Below are 18,508 nucleotides of genomic sequence, written 5' to 3'. Positions count from 1 at the left end.
GCCTCCCAAAGTGGTGGGATTACAGGCATGAGTCACCGTGCCCGGCCTGAGGGACTTATTTTAAATTTTTACTTAACTTTAATTAGAACTTAAATACCCAATATGTGGCTAATGGCTATTGTATTGGACAGTGTGGGTGTAGGGTTTTTGTCATAGGAAATGAATGACTAAAGGAGAATAGCAATGTAGTTCATTTGAGTCATTCAACAAATCAAGACACTGAGAGACCAGAGCATCAGATCAATTGTGCATATATACATTGAAGAATGCTCAGGATCATGACAAGGCCTGATTGGAGTAGGAGACTGTTAGCTAGGTTCAAGTCTTCAAAGAAGCCTTCGGTTAGAGAGGGGAAAGTGCAAAGGTCCAGAAAGTAATGTTTTCTTCCATATAGACTATCTAAAGTACTCAGAGAGAAATGTTTCTGCAGCAGCAACAGGTGCTCCAGGGAAATGTTTTGTTTTTTTTGTTTTTTTTTTTTAGAGTCTCGCTCTGTCACCCAGGCTGGAGTGCAGTGGTGCGATCTTGGCTCACAGCAGTCTCTGCCTTGAAGTGATTCTTCTGCCTCGGCCTCCTGAGTAGCTGGGATTACAGGCATGCGCCACCATGCCCGGCTAATTTTTGTATTTTTAGTAGAGACAGGGTTTCAACATGTTGACCAGGCTGGTCTCAAACCCCTGACCTCAGGTGATCCGCCCACCTCGGCCTCCCAAAGGGCTAGGATTACAGGTGTGAGCCGCCGCACCTGGCCTCCAGAGAAGTTCTGTACAACAAAACTAGAGTAGTAATGTGGTCATTGGAGATCTGTGAGAGAGAAGTTTGGTGCCGTGAGAGGAAGGAAGCCAGCTTGCAAGAGTGGATGGAAGGTTGAGATACAGCCAATTTTCAAAAAGCTCCTCTCTGAAAACAATGTGAGGGGATGTGGTAGCTAGAGGGAGATGTGGGATTTTGCTTTAGTTTAACAAATGGTGAGAAATAGAGCTTGAAGAATGACCTTAAAAGTGAAAATGCTTGGTGTTTTTAAACATTTAAAATATTAAAATAATTATTTTAAAATTTAAAAATTTTAAATAAGTTCCTCAGTCACACTAGTCATTTCAAATGTTCAATAGCCACTTGTGGCTAGTGACTATTAAACTGAACAGCACAAATACAGAACATTTTAATCACTGCAGAAAGTTCTGTTGGATAACACTGCCGTCAATCTTATCATCACAGAGCACTAAACCACAGTGACTAGTTAATGCTGCCAGCTATTGCACTGAACTCATTTTCATGAGTGAGGTATGTGGAAGAAATGTGGAAGCTGAATTCATATGGGGTCTCTGTGAGATGGGGCAGAAGGAAGCTGGGTGACAATAGTGGAAATGTTGGTTGGGCCAGATTTTGAACAGCCTTGAATGACATTATGAAGTAATGCTGACTTTATCTGTTAGTTCATAGAGAGCCAAGGAAGGTTTTAAACATGTGAGTCTCTCATAAGAGTCTGTGCTTCAGAAATACTACTCCGACAATAGCAAGGACTGTGAACTAACTGTAAAGTGTCCAGACTGAAGGCAGGCAGATTGTTATCAAACAAGAAACAATGAAAGCCTGAATTACAGAAGTAGCAGAGAGGATGGAGACAGTTGGTGAACTTAATAGTTGAGAGGTAGAATGAGCACAGCCTGTGGTAATGGAACAAGGGGAAGTTGTACAGACCTGGAGGTTTCTACCGGCGTTGACTAGGTAGAACAACAAGTAGACTTGTTGAGCTTACATTTGGGTTCTTAATTAAGGAACTCAAGAGAAAGAGCAGGCATTTGAGAGGAGTGAGTTGCAACAGCTTTGTTGAGATATAATACATATACTATGCAATTTATCAACTTGGAGTATCCAATTTATGTTTTTAGTATATTCACAGAGTTGTTCAACCATCATCATAGTCAATTTTAGAATGTTTTCATCACCTTGTAAAGAAATCTAGTATAGCCATTAGCAGCCATTCCCCATTTCACCCCAACCTTCCCAGGACTAGACAACCACTAATCTACTTTCAGTCTATGAATTTGCCTATTCTGGACATTTTTTGTAAGTAGAATCATGTAACGTGTGATCCTTAGTGACTAGCTTCTTTCACTTAGCATACTGTTTTTAAGATTCATCCAGATAGAGATAACTTTTTGCTGTGTATTATAGTCACCTCTTTCCATGTTTTATCTCCTGTACTGGATATAAGTGCCTTGAAGGCAGGGCATATATTCCAGAGCTGTATATAGCATATATTTTGGTATTTAGTTATGACTCAGGAAATATTTGATACATCACAAGTTAGAAGGTTAACTCAGTTAATCACAAATTACATTAACCAGAATGAGCTGTTTCTGCACGTGCTTACCCACTGAAGTGTGTCTGTATTTGCTGTCTTGGAATAGCTAGGTTCCATGCCAATGGTGATCTGGTACTGGTTCTGCTGTTAACTCTTTGTGTGACCTTGGGCAAGTCATTATACTCTCTGGAGACACTTTCCCTATTTGAAAATGGAGATAAAATTTCCTACCCCATCTGACACTGAGTAATAAGTAAAGTAATTCAAGTAGGTGGAATTTGGATAGAGTTGGGGTTCATCCAGATAGCCTCTGGGGAAGAAATGAATAAATGTTTGATCCTATTCCCTAATATTCCTGGTATAGGAGTAGTCCCCCTATGTAGCCTTTTTTCATGGGATTAGGTATTTTGTCCCCTTGAGTCATTTCAACTCCCGTTGTCAAGGTCTCTGGTTTTATCAAGGGCATACTGCTTCTCTTACCACCTGAGGCATTTGACCTATTCTGTGTTCTCTAGTCTTTCTCTCTGGAATACTTAAGATACTTTTTTCTTAAGGACATTGAACAATAGATTCCCTATTTTGCTTAGTTTCCTGTCTCTTATCTTAATTCCTATTGTCTTCACAGAATGCATGTAGTTGAATATTAAGAAAAGGGGGCCAAGTGTGGTGGCGCACTCCTGTAATCCCAGCACTTTGGGAGACTGAGGCAGGTAGATCTCTTGAGGTCAGGAGTTCGAGACCAGCCTGGCCAACAAGGTGAAACCCTGTCTGTACTAAAAATACAAAAGTTAGCCGGGTGTGGTGGCACACGCTTGTAATCCCAGCTACTTGGGAGGCTGAGGCAGGAGAATCGCTTGAACCTGGGAGGTGGAGGTTGCAGTGAGCCGAGATCGTGCCACTGCACTCCAGCCTCGGTGACAGCCTAGGCAACAGGGTGAGACTCCGTCTCAAAAAATAGTAATAAAAAAATTTTTTTAAAAGGGTTAAAACCTACCCAGTCCGCCTTCCCAAAACAACTTATAAATTCATTTCCCCATTGTGTGTGCCTGCCCACCCCCAGTTTGGAGAGTTGTTCGTGCTCTTATTTAGAAACATATACTAAGTATGTACTTAAGTGCCATGTATCAAATAAAATAGTCCTTGATTTCTAAGATCTCATAGTGGTTCTGTAGGAAGAGGCTGACATATGAACAGATAATCACAGTATACTGTGAAAAGTGCTCTTGGAGGGCAATGTACAAGTGGTTATGGGAGCACTTGGAAGAAGGGGTTGGGACAGTGTTTTGAAGCAAATGTCACTTGGCATTTCTACACTAACAAGTATATACTATCGCAGAAGCAGCCTGATGAAGAGCACCTGCCTTCTTTCAGCCTTACAACAACCTGGTGAGGTGTAGGTTTTTGACTCCCATTTTAGAGAGCATTCTGAAGTTCAGAAAGGCTCAGTGGCTGGCTCTTAAAACACAGATCCTAGATTCAGCTTCTGTGTTTGTCCCTTCCCCCTCCCAGCACATCTATGCCCTTAAGGAAGGCATAGAATGTACCTATGCATGGTACTAGAGTGTCCTGCCAGCTCCTCTCCTTTAGTTCTTTCTCCTTAAGCAAAACTAGAGTCTCAGATTCCTCTTTTCTGTGTCTAGCCTGCTTCCAGTGTCGTTGGTGCATTGAGTATTCCAGGGCTATAGCAGTAGTGAATATTGCTGATGTCATTGTTTGCCTTATTGGGATTTTGCTCTTTGTTTCACAGGGAGCTGTGATTGGTATAGACGATGAGGACGACAGCACCTTCACAATAACTGTTGATCAGAAAACCTTCCATTTCCAGGGTGAGCTGAAAGAAGAGATTCTTTCTCTTCATAGTCCCATCTGCTTCTTTTCTTCTCTTTTGGGTTGTTTGCTGGATGACTTGAATGGTTTTGCAACTGATCCTGCATGAACGAGTGCATAGGAACATTCTGGATGAAGTGGTACTGCAGGTTAGGCAGGGATTTGTATCTGCAGTGGATGTAGATCGATTTGAAACGACTGTGGATCTGGCTGCAGTTGGAGATGAAAAATTTTAAAGGATAAAAATCAGTGAAGGGAGAGAGTAATGGGCTGCTGCTGCTGCTGGCTTGTGTTTACAGAAGGTTGCTGATCTTCTTTATCAAGGAGTATGGTTCTGCTTCTGCATGAAGAGTCTAAAGACTGATTGTGAAGGTTGCAGTGTTTGTCTGTGTAAAACTCACAATATAAATTAAATTGAAGCTTAGTGGCAACCTTTGGCTTAAAGGTTTTGCTCTGCTTCAAGAACTACAAGTTTGCATTCATTTCATCTGTATTTCTGTGTTTTGTCTGCCAGCCATCATTTCTCTGCTATTATCCTTTTTATAGTTAAATGCCATCTGCCACTGCTATGTTTCGGCATTGCATGCTATGGTTCACTGGTAGAAAGGGTAAGGTACTGTATGATCATTCTCATTTCATCTTTCTTTGAAAACTCTAAACCAGTAAATAAAAGTCAATTTTAATGATCTTGTCCTAAACTACCTCTTGTCTATTAGGAGTGACTGTTAGTTTTAGTATTAATGGTTTTGTTATTTTGCCTTTCCAGAGTAATCTCTCTTTTATGTTTAGAGCAGTCCAAGAAACTTAGAAATGAAAAGATTTGGAGAGGTTAGCACTTTCTCTCAACTACAAGTAACAGTGCACTGTTAGAGATGCTAGGTATGCCAAGATAAATAAATATTAAATACATTTATTGCTTAAAAATGTTTTGGTTATGAAGTCTAACAGAGGCCAGATATGTTACATGAGGTGTTTAGGCAGCTGTTGTCTTTTTGTGCTAGGATAATGAATTGCAGTTATTTTTCTTCATTGTCTTGTTTCAGAAATTGACAGATAGTAATGAAAGATGCAGGTTATATTCAACAAACATAAACCAGTGTACTCAATAGTGATATCTCTAATACTTTCTTCCACATATCCTTAAAATATTTACTGTGTTTGATGATATTATTTATTCAGAGCTGCTTTAATAACGATGCTCTCCTGAAATTTTCTACTATATTTAACTTTATAAAACATTTTAAATCCTATTACGAAAGCCCAGAGTTTTTATTTTTAGGTTAAATATGTAATGCTGCCTATAAATCAAAGCAGATAATTCCTACACTCTGGAACTCTTTACTTGAATGAAGTTGAATATTTTAATGCATTTCAAGAAAGAGCTGCTGGGTGCAGGTAAGGCTGCAGTATGGAATTCTCTTCTCTGCAGTTACTAAGAAGGAGACACCTCCTTTGGACCCTCAGAAGCTGTACCTCTACCTTCTGATTTACTTTTAAATTATTTATGTCCCCATTGGCACTCTCATACTTATTTGGCTTATAAAACAAGAAATTTTCCTCAGGAAGGGTTTAAATGATAAGAGTTATGCACATTTTAAAAACGGATTCATAGTTCTGAAACTGTCAGAATAATTATTTTCTATTGTAGTAGTTATGGGAGTTTTAGCATGAGATCTGGATTTTGCAAAGAACTTGGTAAGACTATATATATTTTTTGTTAATAATGAGAGCTATTTCACATTTATAGGTCCTTGATCATAAAATCCCTGCAAATTTGATAAAAAGTTATCAATGTCTGAGAGATCTTAAATTGATTAGAATTGAAAGCAAATTTTAGCTATATATGTGAACATATGTTTAAATATGCTGAAGTTTTTATGGAATACACCAGTTTTTTTTAAGCAAATGAAATATCAGTTGATGCATTGTAAAACAAATTCTACTGTCAACTATTAAAGGAAAAGCTAGAGTTTGTTCAGATACATTCATTTATTCATTCAACATCTATTTTAGACATTATTCTGGGGATACAGTGGTATACAAAACAGATAAAACTCCTTGACCTTTGAGTCATCCATTCCAGGAAAGGAGAAAGGTAATCAACATGATCAACATGATAAGTTAGTAAAATATGAGTAAATGAGAGTGATAAGTCCTGGGGAGAAAAAAATAAAATAGGAAAGAAGAAAATGAAATAGAGGTGAGGTTGCGGGGAGAGGGGAGGTGTTGAAATTTTAAATAGAGTAGCTAGGGAAAGACTCACTGAGATGGTGTCTTTTAGTGAAAAGCTGAAGAAAGTCAGGGAACAAAGTATATGGCTATGTTGGTGGGGGAGGTGTGGTGAATACGTCATTTCTCTGCCTGGAATGACGTACCCACCCTGCCTCCCTCCCCAACACAGTCATATACTTTGTTTTGTTTTTCTTTTTGTAGTTTATACTCATATTTGAAGAACAGCTAGAGGCCAGCTCTGGTTGGAGTGCAGATAACCACGGGGGCAGAGTAAAAGGGAATGAAATCCGAGAGGACACAGGAAGTCCAACCATATGAGGCCTTTATAAGGGCATTGAATTTGACTGAGATAAAAGGCCATTAGAAGGTTTTGAGCAGAGGAGTGACATGGTGTGATTTATGTTTTAACAGGATGACTCTGGCCACTGTGTTGGGAGTAAAATTCAGAGGGGCAAGGACAGAAGTAGGGAAACTATTTCTGCAGTAAGAGGCTGTTGTAAACCAGAAGAGAGGTGGTAGTGGCTCCCACATGGTAGCGGTGGAGATGGGGAGATAGTGAGAAGTGGTCGAATTGTGTGTATGTTTAATCACCTTTATTGAGGTGTAATTAACATACAGTAAAATGTACAAAATCTACAGTTATGCGTTTTAATCAGTTTATTTACTCATGACTACCACCACAATCAAGATACAGATTCCATCACTCCAAAAGATTCCTTTATGCCCCTGTCAGTCATTCCCCAGCCCCAGCCCCTGGCCCCAGGCAACTACTTATCTGCTTTCTATCATTGTAGAATAGATGTTTTGTTTGGAGAATTTCACATACATGGAATCATACAGTATGTACTCTCTTCTCTGGCTTTATTTTAGCTCAGCATAATGTTTTTAAGATTCATCTATGTTGTTGTATATATTAATAGTTCCTTTTATATTGCTAAGTAATACTTCGTTGTATGATAGTATATTTATTCTGAAGGGTGAGCTCTAACATATGACAGAAAGACAAGTCTAGGTCGAGTAACAAGAATGGAGTTGCCATTAACTGAAATGGAAGATCGCAGGAGGAGTTAGTTTTGGGAGGGTGAGGGAGATGTGGGCATCAGAGCTTAGCTTTGGACATGTTTACTCAACAAGTTTTAAATGTCCACCAAATAGGCAAATGGAGATGTCAAGTAGGCAGTTGGAGTTCAGTGGAGAAGTTTGGGCTGCAGGAATAGAGTTGGGAGTCATTGGCACATAGATGGTATTGAAAGCCACAAGAATTTGGGAATAAATGTTGAGAGAAAAGAGGTCCAACTACAGAGCCCTGGGGCACTCAAACATTTATTGAGAGGGCGCAAGATGAGGTAAAACCAGCAAAAGAGATTGAGAAGAAGCAACCAAAAAGGAGGAGGAAAACCAAATGAATGTGGTACTCTGGAAGCCACAAGAAAAGGTGTTTCTAGGAGGAGAGAAGGATCAGCAACTATGTCAAATGCTACTGACAGATCAAATAAGATGAGGATTGAGAAATGATTACAGGATTTAATAATGAGAAGTTTATTGGTAACCTTGAGAAGAGTGATTTTAAGATAGGAGTGGAGACAGTGCATTCAAGTTTTGATGTAAAAGGAAGATGAGAAATATTAGCAGTAACCGGAAGGGGAAATGGGAGCAAGGGAGCTCTTGTTTTGTTTTTGTAGGATAAGAGAAATAATAGCATTTCTATGTTGTTGGCAGTGATTCAGTAAAGAGGGAAGAATTGAAAGGAGAGAGTTGCTGGATCAATGTCCTGGAAAAAGCCAGAGAGAATGGGATCTAACACACAGGTGGGAGCAGTGTCTTTGGCTTGGAGCATGGGCAGTTTATCCATAGTGTTATAACATAGCTGTGGTTGTTGATGAGACCTTAAATAGATTAAAGCAGTGATAATAGGGAGGAAAATGGACTAGATTTGAGATTTTAAAAAATCTATAGGAACTGGGGCACAGTGGTATGCACCTGTAGTCCTAGCTATTCAGGAGGCTGAGGCCAGAGGACCACTTGAGCCCAGGAGTTTAGGACTGTAGTGTTCTATGATCACACCTGTGCATAGCCACTGCACTCCAGCCTGGGCAATATAGTGATGCCCTGTCTCTAAAAAAGTTTTTTTTTTTAAATCTATAGGAACTGGTAATTGCTCAGAAATGGGAGGTGAGAGAATTTGGGTACTAAGGGTGATGCTCTTGGCTTGGCTTACTGTTGGATGTTGTCAACTTCCTTCCTTCCTTCCTTCCTTTCCCTCTCTCTTTCTTTCTTTCCTTTCTTTTCTTCTTTTTTTTTTTTTTTTCAGGGCCTTGCTCTGTCACCCAGGCTGGAGTGTAGTGGCATGATCATGGCTCACTGCAGCCTCGACTTCCTGGGCTCAAGTGATCCTCCCACCTTAGCCTCCCAGGTAGCTGGAACTACTAAAAAAAATTAGCCTGCACCACCATGGCCGACTAATTTCTTTTAATAAAAAATTTTTATTTTAATAGTTATTTTTTGAGTTAAAATTTATATGTATGTATGTTTAATCAACTTTATTGAGGTATAACTCATTATGTTGCCAGGGCTGGTCTTGAACTCCTGGGCCCAAGCGATGCTCCTGCCTTAGCCTCCCAAAGTACTGGGATTTCAGGTGTTAGCCATTGTGCCTCACTGTCAGCATCTGAAATAGAGAATATAGGAGAGCAGAGGTAGTGGTGAGGGACCTCTTATGTTTAAGGTGTCTGTGGGACACACAGATGATGGTAATTGGATCTGAGTCTGGGCTGGAAATGGACATTTGTGGTCGTCAGCATACTGCTGGTAGGTAGAACTGGAAGTTGAAAATATGAATGCCTAACGGCTAGGCAGATAAGTACAGTCAAGTGCTGCATAAGGACATTTAGGTCAACAATGGACCACATATATGATGGTGGTTCTATAAGATTATAATACCATATTTTTACTGTACTTTTTCTATGTTTAGATATACAAATACTTACCATTGCGTTGTAGTTGCCCTCAGTATTGAGTCCAGTAACATACTCTATAGCAGGGCATCAAATCTTTTGCCTTCCCTGGGCCACATCAGAAGAAGAATTGTCTTGGGTCACACATAAAATACACCAATGATAGCTGATGAGCTAAAAAAGAAAATTACAAAAAAACCTCAAAATGTTTTAAGAAAGTTTATGAATTTGTATTGGGCTGCATTCAAAGCCATCCTGTGCCTCATGCAGCCTGTGGGCCGCAGATTGGACAAGCTTGCAGGTTTATAGCCTAGGAATCATAGCCAAACCCTATAGCCTAGGTGTGTAGTAGGCTTTACCATCTAGATTCATGTACTGATGTTGGCACAGTGATGAAATTGCCTAATGATGCATTTCTCAGGACACATTTCTCAGAACAGATTCCAGTCATTAAGCAGTGCATAACTGTAAATGAGTGAAGAGTATGGCTGTGTAAAGACTAGCAAGTTGGAGAGGTCACACCCCGTGTAAAGGGATAGCTGCCACTTAGTTCCAGACAGTTGTAGGCTTGGAATGTTTGCCCATTGTTGTCAGATCATCCTTTTTTTTTTTTTCAAGAGAAGCCAGAAATTTAATTTTTTTTTTTTTTTTTTTTTGTGAATGGGGTTGAATGTGTGTGTGTGAACTCTCCAGTTTTAGGAGCAATTTTTTATGTAGACCAAATAAAATGCATCTATGGGCTAGATAAAACCTTTGGATTTTTAGTCTTTGATTAAAGCCATGGTAGTCTTGAGTGTTATCCTTCTGGAAGATCAGAGTGAGAAGAGAGCTGATGATTAAACCTTGGATCATACTAGGGTGGAACTGCTAACAGGCTCAGAGGAATGATCAGAGAGGTTAGGATGAAAGCTGTTAGCTTCAACCACATGAAATTACTGTTTTTTATAGGTGAAAAGTAGTTGCATATCAGCAGTTCATATGGCTCAATCTAATAAAAGACTAGTTCATACTAATAGTTAGAAAAAAACTAATTATTTGAATTTTACCTTCAAATAAAATTGTATTTGTTTAATGATTTAATATATATCATTCATAATGTTACTGATAATATATTGGGGGTAATAATAATAATGGTTAACATTTATTGAATGTCTATTTTATGAGTTTTAACTGAATAGTGCCTACCATACAATAAACATTTTAACTCATGCAGTTTTCACAACCTTATGAAGTAGGTACTGTTATACTATTAGTGTTTTTATTTTATTGATTAGAAAACTGGGAGCCACAGACACATAACTAATATAAGACAGAACTGAAATTTGAACACAAACAATTGTACCCTAGAGCCATTTTCCTCTTCATTGTTGTAAAATATATTGTAGAGATTTGTCAACTACTTTATAATTAACATTTATCAGAAAAGGAATTAAGAGGCCGGGCACTTTGGGAGACTGAGGTGGTGGGTGGATCACTTGAGACCAGGAGTTTGAGACCAGCCTGGCCAACATGGTGAAACCCCATCTCTACTACAAATACAAAAAATTAGCCAGGGATGGTGGTGCGTGCTGTAGTCACAGCTACTCAGGAGGCTAAGGCTGGAGAGTTGCTTGAACTTGGAAGTCGGAAGTTGTAGTGAGCCGAGATCCCGCCATTGCATCCCCGCCTGGACAACAGAGTGAGATGCCTTCTCAAAAAAAAAAAAAAAGGAATTAATATAAAATAAGGAACTTTAAATTACAATGCAGTTTAATGCAATTAAAAATTTTGACACTAATTAGCCGGGAGTGGTGTTGATGTGCCTGTAATCCCAGCTATTTGGGAGGCTGAGGTGGAAGGATGACTTGAACTCAGGAGGCAAAGATTTCAGTGAGCCGAGATTGTGCCACTGCAGTCCAGCCTGGCCGACAGAGCAAGACTCCATCTAAAAAAAAAAAAATTGACAATGACCGCAAAAATAATTATGTAAAGTGACACATTTGTTAATTGGCTAGTTCAAACCATTCCACAATGCATATATACTTCAAAATATGTTATACATGATAAATACAATTTTAAAAAATGACAAAAAAACCCAATTTGGCATTGTTAATGTTCTACATGTTCCATTACTTCGTAGAAATATTAGTGGCGGTGTTGGTGTTGGTGGTAATGGTAACAACTACTATTACTACTACTAAATATCTGTTATGAACCAGGCACTGTATAACAGGCACTGTACATTACTTACATAATTCCTAAATTCCACAGCCTGTGAGATAGCTTTATAGTTTTGGAGTTAGAGTAACTGAGTTTCAGAGAAGCTAAGTGGCAGAGCCAAGATTCGTGCACATGTTGGTCTACATCAGGGATTCTCAAAGTGTGGTTCCCGACCAGAGGATCAGTATCACCTGGGAACTTGTTAGAAATGCAGATTCTTGCGCTCTGCCCCTCACTTGCTGAATCAGAAACTTTGGGAATGGGCCTGCTCTAGTGATTCTGATGCACTCTTAAGTTTGAGAACCACGGGTCTGGATCCAATGGTTTAACATGTTATTCCAGTTTACTCTCATAACAACCACTTACACATAAGAAGGAATTGTCCTCAATTTATAGATAAAGAGAAGTGAGACACAGAGTTAAGTGACTTGCCCTTGATTTTGGATTGTCTGTATGTCCTAACCTATATATTAGGCATGTCTTGCCTTAAGCAAATCTGATGTGTGAAAAATCAAATAAAATTTTAAAGATAAAAATTAAGGATATGTATGTGATTAGTTTTCCATAAAATAATCCTTCATTTTCAAGGGACTTTACAGAGACCTTTTTTTTTTTTTTTTTTTTTTGAGACGGAGTCTCGCTCAGGCTTGTCGCCCTGGCTGGAGTGCAGTGGCACAATCACAGCTCACTGCAACCTCTGCCTCCCGGGTTCAAGCAGTTCCCTGCCTCAGCCTCCCGAGTAGCTGGGATTACAGGCGTCCACCACCACTCTCGGCTAATTTTTGTATTTTTAGTAGAGACGGGGTTTCACCATATTGTCCAGGCTGGTCTTGAACTCTGGACCTTGTGATCCACCCGCCTCGGCCTCCCAAAGTGCTGGGATTACAGACGCCAGCCACTGTGCCTGGCCACAGAGAACATTTTTTAAGCAGTGTGTTCTCAAAAATAATTTCAGCTGGGCACAGCGGCTCACACCCGTAATCCCAGCTCTTTGGGAGGCTGAGGTGGGAGGATGGCTTGAGGCCAAGACTTAGAGACCAGCCTGGGCAATATAGTGAGGTCCTGTCTCTACAAAAAAAAAATGAAAAAACTCCCCTGAGCATGGTGGCGTGTGTGCCTGTAGTCCCAGCTACTCTGAAAGCTGAGGCAGGTGAGTTGGGAGTTTAAGGCTGCAGTGAGCTAGGATTACACCGCTGCACTTCAGCCTGGGTGACAGAGTGAGACCCTGCCTCAAAAGAATAAAAATACTTTTTAGTATGAAATTGGTTTACAAATTTATTTGAATATACTTTCAAAGCAATACAAGTTGCCTAAGATAAAAGACATAATTTTTAAGCATTAAAAAATGTAATATAAGTCTTAGTAGAAGTTATCTATGGTTGGTTTCACCTCAGTCCATTAGAGCTTGCTTATTTATTAAAATGCAGTGGCCGGGTGCGGTGGCTCACGCCTGTAATTTCAGCACTTTGGGAGGCCAAGGCAGGCGGATCATCTGAGGTCAGGAGTTTGAGACCAGCCTGGCCAACATGGGGAAACCCCGTCTCTACTAAAAATACAAAAATAGTCCGGGCATGGTGACGCATGCCTGTAATCCCAGCTACTCGGTAGGCTGAGGCAGGGGAATCGTTTGAACCTGGGAGGCAGAGGTTGCAGTGAGCCGAGATCATGCCACTGCACTCCAGCCTGGGCGACAGAGCAAGATTCTGTCTCCAGAAAAAAATAAATAAATAAATGCAGAATTACTACAAATAAACCAGTTGTTGATGTTATGGTGAAGGAAAGTGTTTAATTATGAGAAGTTATATTGATCAAGTATATTATGGCAACATCAGTGCTACTGCGTTAACATCAATCAATTTAGCAAGGCATATCTGCATCATTAATCATTTAGTAAATTATAAGACTAAACCATGGTTGCAGGCTTAAAGGTCTTCTGCTATCTCAACACTATCACTAGTAAACAGAGGCCATTATCAGTAGGACTGTTGACTTTAAAAAATTTCCCTCTGTTGTTTTGTATTTTTGATTTTCTTGTGATAATTATTCTCCAAAATGAAACCAAATAATAAAATATTTCCACACTTTATGTAAGGGAAGTAAATCAGTTATAACTAATTTTCTAATTAGATTTTATCATTTCAATAGGTGTTAGTAGGGAAATCTACTGAATTCATGTACTGGGAGTTTGTTGTATTATTGAGGAGGGTCGGACTTCACTGACGTACTTTTCTTCTTCTTTATTTGCTTTCTGTACAAGATCCTCCCTAAATATTTGAAATTACAATCTTTCCAGGTTTAACTAATTATGGACTGTTTGGCTTAATAGCTAGCAAGGTTAGAGAGGATAGTTTTATTTTTTGTTAAGAATTTTATTCCAACTTCCTGTTTTCCATAATTTCTAAGTAGTAAAATTAATACTTGCTCACTTTAGAAATTTGGGAAAAGTATAAAGTAGTATAAAGATGATACTAATAATCATTTATAATCCTACCACTTGAAGATAATTGTTAGTAACATGCTTGTGTATTTCCTTCTGATCCTTCAGTTGTTTACAGTATTCCCCTCTTATCTGAGGTTTCACTTTACACAGTTTCAGTTACCTGTGGTCAGCTGTGATCTGAACATATTCAATAGAAAACTCCAGAAATAAATGATTGATAAGTTTTAAATTGCACACTGTTCTGCTCCATCCCACTTGGGTGTGAATCATCCTTTTGTCCTATGTATCTATGGTGATGATGGTACCTGCCCATTAGTCACTTACTAAGTAGGCTTCTTGGTATCAGATCTACTGTTGCAGTGTACTGCAGTGTTTGTGCTCAAGTAGCGCTTATTTTATATAATAATGGTGCCAGAGCTCTAGAGTAGTGATGCTGGCATATTGTTAAAATTGTTCTATTTTATTATTAGTTGTTAATCTTACTGTGCCTTATTTATAAGTTAAACTTTATTATAAGCAAGTATGTAATAGGAAAAAATATATAGTATATATAGAGTTCAATACTATCCACAGTTTCAGGCATCCACTTGGGGGTCTTCCTATGATAAAGGGGGACTATTCTGTATGTGTATGAATGTGCGCGTGTTATAAAATTGAGTCATTCTGCCAGCCTGGCCAACATGGCGAAACCCCCCTCCACTAAAAATACAAAAATTAGCCATGTGGCTTGCGCCTATAGTACCACCTCCTCGGGAGGCTGAGGCTGGTAGAACCACTGGAACCCAGGAGGCAGAGGTTGCAGTGAGCCAAGATCTTGTCACTGCACTCCAGCCTGGGCAACAGAGTGAGAGACCATCTAAAAAAAAAAAAAATTGAGTCATTCTGTATAAATAGGTTATCCAGATTTTCAGTTCTAAGTATTATGTCATGATCCTTTCCCCATGACACTGAATGTTCTAAGAAAACATGATTTTTGGCTAGGCGTGGTAGCTCACGCCTGTAATCCCAGCACTTTGGGAGGCCAAGGTGGGGTAGATCGCTTGATGCCAGGAGTTCGAGACCAGCCTAACCAACATGGTGAAACCCTGTCTCTAGTAAAAAAAAGAAAAAAAAAAAATTAGCTGGCGTGGTGGTACGTGCCTGTAGTCCCAGCTACTAGGGAGGTTGAGGTGGGAGAATCACTTGAACTCGGGGGGCGGAGGTTGCAGTGAGCTGAGATTGCACTGCTGCACTCCAGCCTGGGTGACAGAGTGAGACCCTGTCTCAAAAAAACAAAAAAAAACCATGATTTTTAAAAGTTGCATAATATTTCATTTTATAAATAATATATTTAGCCACTCATCTGTATTGTACACATTTTTCTCCATTTGGTTAATGTTTAACCAAATCTCTGGTTAACTAAGGATACTTAGATTCATAAAAGAATTTGTCAGAACTAAAAGCATAAATATTTTTAATATTTCTGAAACAGGCTTGCCCAATTGCGTTTACTCTTCTCTGTTTTCATCACACGCCTCATCAGCACTTAGTATGATAATTTTAAAGGCATGCCAACTCAATGTCACTGCAAAAATATATTTTGATGTGTTTGTTTATTTCTTGTTGGGTGACTTGTTTACTCCTTTCACCATTTTTTTTGTTGTTGTTCATCTTTTTTTATATCCTCCTTTTTTGAAAGTAAAAGGAAACAGACTTATTCATTAATGCTATTATTTCAGAAATTGGTGATATATATTAAGTAATTTTTTTTCAGTTTGGAACACATTGCTTGGTAGGTATTAGTGTGAGGAGTAGATTAAGATATATAGACAAAAGCATTTCCCTACCTTTGTATATAATGTACCTGAAAAAAATGCATGGAAGTGGACTGTGTGAGATGAACAAAGACTTGCATGGTATAGGAGGGTATATTCTTACCACGTACTATAAAGTCCTTAATGACATTTTACCTTTTAGAGAAAATATTTATTCATAAGATTTATTTACACATTTTATTCCTTTCCTTCAAAAATGAACATACAGGCAACGGACCAGAGTCTGATGGGCCAAATTCTATGGATTGTCCTATTGATAAAGATTTACTGTTTTCAGCATTCTTAATGATTTTCCGGTTGTATTATATTTATTAAACTTATGTTTATTATTTTTTCCATTGCCATTTTAATTTTTCTGTTTTTCTACTAATTAAAATAATGATAGTACAGCCATTTATGGAAAACAGGATGCAGGTTTCTCAAAAAACTAAAAATTGAACTGCCATATGATCCAGCAATTCCACTACTTGAGTATAAGGTTGCCCCTCAGTATCTGTGGGGAATTGGTTCCAGGACCCCTACTCCCCACCCCCAGTACCAAAATGGCAGATGCCCACACCCCTTATATAAAATGGCACAGTATTTGCATAAACCTGTGCCTATTCTCCTATATACTTTAAACCATCAATAGATTTCTAGATTACTTACAGTACTTAATAGAGCGCAAATGCTATGTAAATAGTTATCATACTATACTTTTAAAATTTGTATTATTTTGGCTGGACATAGTGACTCACGCCTGTAATCCCAGCACTTTGGGAGGCTGAGGTGGGCAGATCACCTGAGGTCAGGAGTTCGAAACCAGCCTGGCCAACATGGCAAAACCCTGTCTCTACCAAAAATACAAAAATTAGCCAGGCATGGTGGTGGGCATCTGTAATTCCAGCTACTCGGGAGGCTGAAGCAAGAGAATTGCTTGAACCCGGGAAGCAGAGGTTGCAGTGAGTCAAGATCACGCCACTGCATTCAAGCCTGGGCGACAGAGCGACTCCATCTCAAAAAAAAAAAAAAAAAAAAAAATTATTTTTACTGTTGTATTATTATTTTTAATTGTTTCGTTTAAAAAATATTTTTAATCTTTAATTGGTTGAATCCACGGATGCAGAACCTGCAGATACAGAGGGCCAACATACATCCGAAGGAAATGAAATCAGTATGTTGAGGAGATATGTAATGCACTCCCCACATTCACTCATTCACTGTAGCATTATTCACAGTTGCCAAGATATGGAGTCACCCTAATTGTCCATCAATAGATGAACAGATAAAGAAAATGTGTGGCCGGGTGCGGTGTCTCACACCTGTAATCCCAGCACTTTGGGAGGCTGAGGCGGGCAGATCACGAGGTCAGGAGTTCGAGACCAGCCAGACCAACATGGTGAAACCCCATCTCTACTAAAAATACAAAAATTAGCTGGGCCTGGTGGCACACGCCTATAATCCCAGCTACTCAGGAGGCTGAGGCAGGAGATCGCTCGAACCCAGGAGGTGGAAGTTGTAGTGAGCCGAGATCACACCATTGCACTCCAGCCTGGGCGACAGAGCGTGACTCCATCTCAAAAAAAGAAAAAGAAAAGAAAAGAAAATGTGTATATGTACACAATGGAATACTCTTCAACTTTATTTTCCTTTCTAATTTTTTTTTTTTTTTTGGTTAGGAGCAGTGTGTTGAGACTAGTTTTTTGTTTGTTTTTTGTTTTTTTGAGACAGAGTCTTGCTCCTGTTGCCCAGGCTAGAGTGCAATGGCGTGATCTTGGTTCACTGCAACCTCCGCCTCCCAGGTTCAAGCAATTCTCCTGCCTTAGCCTCCCGAGTAGCTAGGATTACAGATGTCTGCCACCATGCCTGGCTAATTTTTATATTTTTAGTAGAGATGGGGTTTTGCCACGTTGGCCAGGCTGGTCTTGAACTCCTGACTTCATGATCCGCCTGCCTCTGCCTCCCAAAGTGCTGGGACTACAGGTGTAAACCACCATGCCCAGTTGAGACCAGGTTTTTCGTTTTTTTGAAATGGAGTTTCGCTCTTGTTGCCCAGGCTGGAGTGCAATGGCGCAATCTCGGCTCACCGCAACCTCCACCTCCCGAGTTCAAGTGATTCTCCTGCCTCAGCCTCCAGAGTAGCTGAGATTACAGGCATGCGCCACTATGCCCAGCTAACTTTGTATTTTTAGTAGAGACAAGGTTTCTCCTTGTTGGTCAGGCTGGTCTTGAACTGCTGACCTTAGGTGATCCACCCACCTCAGCCTCCCAAAGTGCTGGCTTTACAAGCGTGAGCTACCGTGCCCAACCGAGACCAAGTTTTCAAAAAGAAGGAAATCTTCGCTGGGCTTGGTGGCTCATGCCTGTAATTCCAGTACCTTGGGAAGCCGAGGTGGGCAGATCACCTGAAGCCAGCAGTTCGAGACCAGCCTGGCCAATATGGCAAAACCCTGTCTCTAGCAAAAATACAAAACTTAGCCAGGCATTGTGACACATGCCTGTAATCGCAGCTACTCAGGAGGCTGAGGCAGGAGAATCCCTTGAACCTGGGAGGCAGAGGTTGCAGTGAGCCAAGATCGTGCCCCTGCTCTCCAACCTGGGTGACAGAGCAAGACTGTCTCAAAAAAAAAAGGAAATCTTGTTATTTGTGATAAAATGGATGAACCTGAAGGACATTATTCATTTAAATGTATAAACTTTAAAAATTGAACTTATAGTAGCAGAGAGTAGAATCGTGGTTACCAAGGGCTGGAGG

The 18,508-nt window shown here is 39.7% G+C and overlaps 1 protein-coding gene across 8 annotated transcripts in view; it reads left to right on the top strand.

The window, feature by feature from the left end:
• The window catches only part of OSBPL9 (oxysterol binding protein like 9), a 172,244-nt gene that overhangs the window by 49,257 nt on the left and 104,479 nt on the right, over window positions 1-18,508 (top strand). For 7 of the 8 annotated variants that reach the window (XM_054488137.1, XM_054488116.1, XM_063656126.1 and 4 more), the window contains exon 3: window positions 4,056-4,134. The exons of the other annotated variant lie outside the window; for it this stretch is intronic. In XM_054488137.1, the coding sequence (XP_054344112.1) occupies window positions 4,056-4,134 (79 nt within the window). The remainder of the gene's footprint in view (window positions 1-4,055; window positions 4,135-18,508) is intronic. 8 annotated transcript variants of the gene reach the window in all.

The sequence above is a fragment of the Pongo pygmaeus genome, chromosome 1 (genome assembly GCF_028885625.2).
Source record: "Pongo pygmaeus isolate AG05252 chromosome 1, NHGRI_mPonPyg2-v2.0_pri, whole genome shotgun sequence".
NCBI lineage: Eukaryota > Metazoa > Chordata > Mammalia > Primates > Hominidae > Pongo > Pongo pygmaeus.
Note: the sequence above shows the minus strand (reverse complement) of the source record. Positions and strands in the feature narration are given on the sequence as shown.